Here is a 10228-nt window from a genome sequence, read left to right as displayed (position 1 = left end):
TAAGAAATTCCTAATCCGAAAAAACCCGGCAATCCATGACGAGATTTTCCGAGCGCACCATCTGCTGTTTGTGATTTGCAGCGGCACCACATTGAATGAAGCCCGCGCACTAGTTTATACCCGTGTATATCCAGCCCGCGCGCTCCATATACGCGGAGGGATTCTTGTCGTGTGTGCTGCGGCTCTTGTCACTCATTCGCTGTGCTGCTCGGAGCGCATTCAGTGTCAGCGGCTGAGGACCAATTCATGATATCACAGCGACCTGAAACAGGGACAAAGCATCGTAGTCATTTAGATTATAACTGAACCAACTCTACCTATTCTACACGGAGCATACCTTTGGAAGAGATTGCAATGCTTCAGATACGGGATCTCATTTGGACATTGCTTTTCCTTGGTTATGCAGGTAAGATGCACTTGTATCAGTTGCACTGTATCCTTTCGCATCCTTGTTTTTCCCCCTCCGCTGTCCTGGTGCGGTGTCTCCTTAGCACAGGAGCTGTTATTGAGATGAGGATGCGATGTAGTTCGGTCTGGTTCATTCAGTGATGCTGTTTTCTTCGGTTTTAACATTCAGCCTGAACAAACTCTGTTATTAGCATCCCTGCCAAACTGGCACATGTTGCCAAACTGGCATTACTTGTGTGGGATATGAAGTCTCGCGTCTCTCTGCGTTTTAAAAAAACGTACTTTTCCGAATGAGTCTTGCCTATTTAAGTGCGTTGTTTGTATATGGTTGTGTGGACATGACTGCGCATTGGCTCCTTTGAGATTTGTGTTATAGGAGGCAGAACAAACAACCAGATGGTGTGTTTGTGTAAACATATCACAAACTAAGCCGTCACAATAGCCAGCCAAAGTTTATTGTGAGGTATTTATTTATACCGTGTGTTTTCAACCGTGTGTTCATTCGGGATGGTGGCGGCCGGTGGTGTTGATGCGCGCTCGCGGCTGGAACCTCTCTGTTACCCTTGGATGAGTTTATCCTTGATATTATTAGACGGAGAGTTCAAGAAACGAAATAATGGCATTTATGCACCCTTGTGTTGTTTCAAAGCTCCACGACTTACTTTCTTCCTTTAGTAAAACACAGACGGAGACGTGACAGACTCCGTCCCCGTTCGCTTTTATGGTATGGTAGGACATGCAATGTTAAGTGAATGGTGACTGAGGCTGTCAGTTCCCAACATATCCCTTTGGACCTTGCCGATTTTAAAAAAGAAAGTAAGTTAACGAGTTGGTAATTAAATGAGGGTGAGTAAAAGATGGACTGTCTCTTTAAAGGCTGAAGTTAGACTTCTCATGCATGTATAATGAATGTCCAGGCTGTTTATAAGCAAGCCAGTCAACCAATTAGAGAACTAAGTGAACGCGTAATGTTAAAGCGCGAAGTATAAATAACAATGATGAATGGGATGATTCCCAAAAATGATGCAGTTGATTGTGTTTCGAATGCATGGATGATGGTTTCTAGCCAATCAGAGGGTAAAGCTTGGGCGGGAATGAATTATATTCTGTCACCCCCTTCCCCCCTTTCCTTCTCCCCCCTCTCTCATGGCAAAGCAGATTTACATTTTCTAAGCATTAACATTATACACCTACATAATTGCACATATATGCACAACGCATAGTAGAAAAATAATGCAGGTTAACATTTATACTAATTATGTAAATATTTAAGTATTTGATTTGATCAAAATCAGTTGTTTTTGTAAGCAATGTAGTCTTTTTTTGGGAAGGGGGGTGGGCCAGCTATTATTATTATTATTATTATTATTATTGTTATACAAATATTGGAATAATATGATCAACATGCAAAAAGAAAGCAATTTTCTGCCTTTTTGCCTTCAGTTATGAAGAATCTAAAATTTGTAATTCAAAACTTCAAAATTTGACCAAGTTCAGTAAATTCTTTCGCAGGATATATAACATGTCATATTTCACCAGCACTTTTACAATGAAACTGAATTTACGTTCAAACTGATGCTTCTACACTCAGTAAAATCCTCCTTCTTTGATTTGGTTAGCCATTTCTTTTATTTAATGTGTCCAATTATTGACTATACACCTCAGAATCAAAACACCACATTGCTGTTATATCAGATATGGGATTTATATTGGATACAGACATGAAATAGTGTGCAATATATACATATTATGAGTATAATATGTACAAGTGCATGGTGAAATGGAGTGGGGGTTGCACCGTGCGTGCTGTTAGTGTTATAAGCGGTTATGATTTGTATGCGTGATGCGTAGGAATGATGCTATTTTCCAGTTGGTGGTCATGTCCCACTGGTTGCCCTTTTGTCGTGGCAGGACATCACAAACCACCCAGCAGGTCTGAGCAGGTTTGAGGCTCCATGTAGCAGGTGTGGGAGTTTGTCCTGGTGTGTTTAATTTGTGTGTAATTAGGGCAGGATGTTAAAAAGTGCAGGCTGCTATGCTATACATGGCCGTACTCTCATTTCTCAGAGCGGTGTCCTATTTAAAGAATCATTAATGCCTTGAGTGTTTTTGCTTTTATATGCATGTGTGGGTTTAAACAATGCTTTTGAGGTGTAACTGTACTGAACACCTGCATCTGTCATTCTCTCTCTTTCTCTCTCTCTCTCTCTCTCATCGTTTCTTATCTTTAACTATCAGTAAGTGGTTGTTGTAGTGTAGAGGCACCTACTGCTATATGGTGCTGACATGTTGATGTTGACAGAGTGCTTGCTTATGTGTGTGCTGAATACAGATAAATACCCACAGACCCACATCACAAATAAATGTTACTTCAGGCTGTGCTTCAATGTATTAAAAGTACAAAGAGCCAAATAGGGAGTCTTAAACATCCGCCTCTGAAGGTCTTTAAAATAGGAATAAAAGAAGTTTAGTGCAAGCTTTAAATATTGTATGTGTGTCCCTGACCTCAAGAGGATGGCAAAGTCAAAGATTAGTTAACACTTGAAGGAAAAGAAAGAAACTATTGCAAGATGGTGAACATCTGGAACTCCTCCTGCTGTGCCAAGTTCAAAGTGGGTTTGGAAGATCTACTTCATCCATCTTTTGACTGAGATCCAGTAACCATGGAAATAGACTATATGTATTCTGTATTCATCTGTTACCTTGAATGATGATAGAGCATTATTTCACCCATTGTAAAAACTTAACAGTCAACTTTATCAAGTGAACTGAATGTAGTTAACTAAAAAAATTACTGAAAGTTAATTCTACTCATTTGAAAAGAGTTTTGAACTCAGTGTTGAAGGTAATGAGTTAATTAAATACCTCTTTACTTTAATTTCAATGGAGTAAGTTCACAGTACTCATAGATTAGTGTTTTAATTCAAATGGTTTGTAGCAATCGGTTTCCTCAACTGGTTTGAGTTGCCTTAACTTATTGGGTTTTATAGTACTCAGTTGGTTTGTTCTTTTTATTTATTGGGTTTAACTGTGCTGAAATTGCTTTGTTTACTCAAATGGATTAATTTCACAGTACTCATTAGCATTTCTCAAATATAAAATTGAATTGGATTTAGATAGGAGTTGGATTGAAATGAAATGGTCTTAGGTCTTTGCTAATCATTTGTTGCTTCTTTTTCAATTGCAAACAATCATATTAAGTTCATTTCATGTTACAGTTGTTGACATTTAAAATCTGAACTCGACATTTAATCACAGTCTCTGTACTTCAGGTGCAGCTTTTGGATCTACTTTTACCATTCATGCTTCCCAGCAGACACACAACGTCATAAGACATTAATATTAGGTTAGATTTAGGAAGTCAGCGTATAAGGACAATGTTAATTTGACGTCCAGTATTGATGTTAAATGACGTTGAAATTTTGTTGATTTTAAGTTGTGTTGAAAAGTGATTTCATCAGCATGGCTCACTCCACACTTTAAGCTAGCCTTTACTTGGATGGAGGAAAGGAGGGAGGGTGGGTTCAAAGAACAAGAAGAACAGTGCTAGAGGGATGGTCTTCCTTAAATAAGTTTAAGTGAGTAGGTGATTGGTTAAAGAGACAAAGTAAGGCGTGGTTCCGCCGCTGAACCTTTATTAACAAGTTAACTCCATCAAAATCGTTGAGCCAGGGCTGGGCAATCTGGCCTAAAAAAATTTCACGACTAATTTTTTGAAAACAAAATTCAAATCAAATTGATTAATCGCCCAGCCCTACGTCGAGCCAACATCTTAAACCAATGTCATATTGGCGTCAAATACTGACATTTAATCATCAGGTATGGCCAACAAAATCCATATAGATATACGTATCTATATGTATACGTATACCTATAAGAGATGGCATATAGGTAACGTACACACAATGTCAAGCTTTAACAACCTTAGACGTTGATATTTTGTTGTTTTTAGGTTGCATTGGAAAGTAACTAACATGCAACGTCTGTTTGACGTTGAGTTATGACATCAACCTAATTTTAATATCTAAACAAAAAGCATGACTTTGGGGTACAACATCAGTCTGTTGACATTGACATGTTGCAATCATGTTGACATTTTGTGCCTGCTGGGTTTTGTGTTTTAAGATGAGAAAATGTCATGGTGTTCAGTTTGATGCTTGATTTATTAGATTTGTTTTCTTACTTTTTATGTGATTCACACAGACAGACTCTAATTAAATCAGTTGATTTCAACTCAAGGACATTTCTTTTTTATGACACAGAAATGAATGACAGGCTATCTACATTTCGCTGTGATCTACATGTACGTATGCCTGCTGGGGTCTAATATGCTATGCTAATAAAATTAAATGAATTTTCAAATATCTCATTAAAATTGACCTGAGATTTTATCCTTACTGAAAAATTCACCTCTGAACTTCTCCTTTTGGGGTAAAAAAAGATTCAATAGTCTTTCTGTATAGATGTTACAGAGTGAATTTTATAACAGTATAGCTTTAAGAAGGCCAAGGCCAATGAAAACACAAATGTCAGATCAGAACTGAAAGGAATAGTGATCTGGTGGAGAGATTTGCCCCCATGCTGCAGGATCCTTGGATGTTTCTGGAGATAAAAACATTTGAATGCTTTCATTCTGCACTGTTCACACTGTGACTGCTTCTTGTAAAAATGTATTAATTTTAGTTTGTGCAAGCTGACTGAAATCTTATAGTCTCAAATGTTCTCCAGTTGTTTTCCATTTTGTGCTTTTTTTGATAAAGATGGGCCGTCTTTGCATATTAATCACTTTCTGAAAAGGGGCTCAGACTGATTTGCATTGTGTAAGCTTCGAAGGCGTCCTGTAGAGTGTTGGAGGAAAAAAAAAGGAGGGAAATGGGTTTGGTTTTGTCATGCTGAAAAGCCACCCCCTGATCCTTGCAGCCCATCTCTGAAAGGGTTTCTCCTTATTCAAGTAGAAGGGCCTTCTAAAGTCGCAGGCCGAGAGGCAACTTCGAGGAGTGTAAACATTGTCTTACACCCCCCCCCCCACATTTAAACCACAACTCTTTGCCGGCTCACTTCGTCTCCACTTCTCTCGCACTTATTAACTTGAGGAAAGTCGAAACATGTTTTTCCTGCACCACTAATGGTACCAAACAAAATAGTAAACATAAAGACTGTTTCCAGACTAACAAATACTCATCCCATCTGTTACTTCTCAGACAAACACACCCCAAACTCACACCATTGGTTGAGCCAATAAGTACATTTGCATGCTTAGTTGCAAAGCTGTTTGCATAGGAAAGATGCAATTTTCAATGGGACTTTTTTCAACTAAAGTGACCATATCTGAATGCACATGAATGAAGGTGGCAGATGTTCAATCACTTGCTTTCAAGCCTGTGTATGTTGAGAAACTGCCATTAAGATGAATGGGAATGCTAATGCATGGCTTTCTGTGAATATTATAGACCTCCTTATCTCAAGCAAATTTTGCTTGTTGCAGAAATTACACCCTTCACCCTTCACAAGGTGCAGCTTGAAGTCCCTTAATCCCATTGCATGACTCAACTGTTATGTTGTAATGCGGAGCAATGGCTGTGACATCATCCAGTAGTAGTAACTACTGTATTTAAATGTACAATAGCATGGTTCATTATTCATTCATTTATTTTCTTTTCAGCTTACTCCCTTTATTAATCTGGTAAATGAACCACCAGCTTATCCAGCATCTGTTTTATGCTGCTGCAACCCATCACTGGGAAACATCCATACACTCTTATTCACACACATACACTACAGCCAATTGAGTTTACCCAATTCACCTATAGCGCATGTCTTTGGACTTGTGGGAGTAACCGGAGCACCCGGAGCAAACTCACACGAACATAGACAACAACATGCAAACTCCACACAGAAATACCAACTGACCCAGCCGAAGCTCGAACCAGCAACCTTCTTGCTGTGAGGTGATTGTGCTACCCACTGCGCCAACGTCACTCCTAGCATTGTTCATTAGATACTATATATATTTTTGCTAAATAATATTCATTTAACTTAACTCTAAACATGGTCTAGCTAGTCTTTTGAGATGGTAATAATATTCAGATGCTGAAGCTCCTAGCCATTTGTGTCCAAGATTCATCTTTATTGTACCCCACTTCAAGGAATTTTGAATAGATTTCCGGAGTTAAAACCACTGAAAAACAAAGTGTGCACATACTTTGAGTTCCTCACCACACTGTATTCAAACAAGAGCAGCCCAAAGCACTTTCGCAAGGTTACAGTTTCCCTCCACTTTCGGCAAGCGGAATAATTATAGGACTATTTTCACAGCATTATTCAATCTTAGTCAAGCATTTTAGTAAATGTCATGATGAGATGAGGTAAAAGCGTTGTGCTAATTTTGTCATGCCAGATGAACGCCAAAAGCTGAGTGTCAGAAGGTGATATGTGATGTGTGATGTAACCTTATTTGGCGTGATTTAAGCAGTTAGCAGCTCAAAATATTAAATGATTGTGACATAATAACTTGCATTTGATTACTGTATATGAACTTGCTTGAGAGAATATTGCCATATAGTGCTTTCTTAAACTGTGTAATTGGATTTAATTCCTATTCAACTGAATGTCACAACTTGTAGAAATGCATGTGCTCTCAGTGGGCCTGAAATACTGCCTCAAAGGTTTCTCTAAATCTCAACATTTAACCAATGTTAATAATAAATTGCTTGCCCGTGGAAGACCTGTAGTCCTTTTAGTGGGAGCCTGTGAGTTCATGTTCAAAAAGAACATTCTGGAAACCCTGCAAGCACTGGCCTAAATCTGAAGAATAATAACCTGAGAAGAGACAAAAGATTGAGTGCAGGGGGGGTTGGAGAGCCAAAGAACAAGAGCAAATACAAAGACTGTAGCTTTGAATTGGAAACATGGCTTGAAGTCCAAATAAAGCTGTGTGATATGAATATTTTTAGCGCAATTTTATCCTAATTTTCACTTAAAATCTAAAAATATCCTTCAGCAGTCTATCTCCCTGTCTAGTTGAATGTGTTTAGTTCAGACAAGGCTGCTTGTGTGTCTCCCACTGCTTATCAAACTCAGTATTACATCTGATTCTGCCACAGGCCTGCTGATGTAATCAGAGCAGACGAACTTGATTCTAATTTAAACTGCAGAGATTTTACAGCCTATAGGCGCATGCTTTACTCGCAGACCTCCCTTTATTTTAGATATATAGGACATTGAAGCACTACTGCAACTGCTCTCATTATTGATCAATGTTTTATTAATGAGTTCTAAACTACATATAGTTTGCATCTTTTCTCTCAGGCATCGACATAAAAATGATGGCATAGCTGATGAATCCACATGGAAAAGCGCAATCTGGTCTTCTGGGCATGTTGCAATGAAGCACAAATATGTAGGCTTTTATGCAACACAGGCTTATTGGAAGTATGTTTTTGTAAAACAGCAAAAACATACTTCAACATACGTTTTAGTGCAGTTTCTAGGTAAAAGAAATGTTATGGGGCAGTATTACCCAATCATCTTTTTTTCACACTAATGATATTCATAGGGACATGTTATTGATGAATAAATAATTAGTTTTGTGTTATTCTTTGCATAACATCAAATAAGAACCACAAAACTAATTTAAAATGTCCCCCACCTTCTTGTGAATATATGTGAACTGTATAATCAAACACACCCTAAGTATAGTATTTCAGATTTGCAAAAATATAAACACTGCCCTCTAGTGGGTATGTCATCTGAAACGTGCAATAAAACGCACCCGGAGCAATGTAAAATGTAAGCTGAGGCATTTATTTCTAATGAGCCTTGGTTTCTTTGAGTTGTGGTCAGTTAATTGGCAGGCTTGGTCCACTGCATTGTTGCTCAAGTTTCATGCCAGTTTTCCCAAGGGGGGAAATCTGTATTCTCTCAGCTGTCAAAAACTTTTGTGTGTGTTTTTTTTGTGTCCATAAATGTATTCCTAGGTAGCAAGTGTGGTAGTACATGGCCTTGACATTTGAATTGCTTCTTGTATGAAATTTGAAGAAAAAAGAAGAAAACCTTGAAGTGTTCAGTCTCAGAGTCGTTCCAGTGTACGGCAATTCATTCCCTGTCAGCGGTTTGCCAGCACAAAGCCATGTGGCTGTTGACATAATCAATTGCTCCCATAGTTGGCAATTCAGTTGAATATGGAGAGTCTGATGTCGCCACTGTGATTGCCTTCTCACCTTTGATTGCTTTTCCTGTGCTTTTGGTGTTCTCGTCATCCGTCTTTTCTTTCACCTGAATCACAGCCAGACCAAAGCGTTTACTGATTCAATACTGGTGTTGCAAAAGCTGCTTCAAATTATAACTTGCAAATAGAAATGCACTATACATTAAAGCAGTCAGAGCACCCTTTTTTTATAAACAATTAGCTATCTGTCTATATACATTTCGTGTAATCCGCATAGGAATGTGCTACTAAGTATATTGACAGAAATTGTATACTGTATAGTGTTTTTGTTTGCTGGACCTACACTGGTTTATACATTTTTGCTTTTATAAGTTGAATTATAGGCCGCTTCGCACACAAACACACACAAAAAAAAATAATTTGTTTATATTTAGATACATTTCTATCAGTATTTGTCTACCACAAAAGCAATGAGGATCTCAATTTTAGAAACCTAATTTGAGAAACTGAAAAAAATATATAATTGTGAAAATCAGTATTTAGTGTATATTATCTGGATTATATTGGCAACTGTGAAATGACTCAAATTAATCAGTGATTCGTTTAACAAATCAGTTCATGTCTCATTTAATAAATGCATCACAATGAAACAATTATCAAAGTAATATGAACAAAAGAAGTCTCTTTTAGGTCTAAGCGATATTACAAAAAAATAAAAATAATAATCACGGTATCATCGATATCGTTAATTATTGAATATTTTTTAACAATACATTTGTGAATATCAGGGTTTTTTTTTTATTTACCCACTTTATTTTAATTTACCAGTTAAAATGGATGACAAATGGACAAACCATTGCTTCAGCTCCGATCCAAGTTTATGGAGAAAAGCAAAAAGCACTGCAGTGTTTGAATGTGCTGTGTTTGTCTCAGGAATGTAGTATACCATTATTACTGAAATGTGTATATTTCATGCTTCAAGAGTTCACACTTAACTGATGATTGATAGTAAAGCTAGTTTGGCGTGCTGTCCCGGGAGAGAGCCCTGAGCTTATAAGATCCTTGAGCCCTGGGCTCCCTCCCGTTGCAAGGCGAGAGGGGAGTTCTTCAAGACGAAGATATTGAGATGAGAAAAGTCTGGTTATTTATAGTGAGTTAAGGATCGTCTGATAGGATAATCAGTCATTAGCTAAAGTTGGAACAGCTGTGAACAATCAAAAGCACGTGATCCTCTCGAAATTTGTTTATGAATAAACTTCACAAAGTGTGAAGCAGATTAGTTAGTTCTACATACATAAATCTTACTTACTTCGCAGTGATCTTGCGGTAAGTTCAGATGTTTTTAAACTAGGAGCACCTGGAAAATGAACCTCCACTGGAAATTACAAACTTTTACCCTAAGCTTATTGACATTGCTTTCAAGGTGCTCGTTCAGCAGCCACATTTTAATAGAACTATAGCCTTCATACCGAAACTTCATACCAAATTTTTTTAATCAATATTGATAATGGCAATTGGTTTTCCCTTGAAATGAAGCTTTTACTGGCTTTTTTTTTTTTTGAAGTAACCATGCTATTGTTACTCTTAGTTACTCCCTGTCAGTGTATAATATATTGTTTTTTTTCTAGGAATCAGTGCTAGTGAAGTTCAATC

The 10228-nt window shown here is 37.7% G+C and overlaps 1 protein-coding gene across 27 annotated transcripts in view; it reads left to right on the top strand.

The window, feature by feature from the left end:
• The first annotated feature begins 213 nt into the window (after positions 1–213).
• Positions 214–10228, top strand: part of ncam1a (neural cell adhesion molecule 1a) — a 411497-nt gene continuing 401482 nt past the window's right edge. For 26 of the 27 annotated variants that reach the window (XR_015519418.1, XR_015519419.1, XR_015519416.1 and 23 more), the window contains exon 1: positions 222–406. Coding sequence is in view for 21 of the 27 variants with exons in the window: in XM_087299154.1 (XP_087155280.1) it covers positions 355–406 (52 nt within the window). In the remaining 6 variants the exon portion in view is untranslated. Of the gene's footprint in view, positions 407–10228 lie in introns of all 27 variants that reach the window. The other variant, NM_131202.2, reaches the window with a different exon arrangement.

This window comes from Danio rerio, chromosome 21 (genome assembly GCF_052040795.2).
Source record: "Danio rerio strain M-AB ecotype USA chromosome 21, GRCz13ab, whole genome shotgun sequence".
In the NCBI taxonomy this organism is placed as follows: Eukaryota; Metazoa; Chordata; class Actinopteri; order Cypriniformes; family Danionidae; genus Danio; species Danio rerio.
This window is presented reverse-complemented; position numbering and strand designations above follow the sequence as displayed.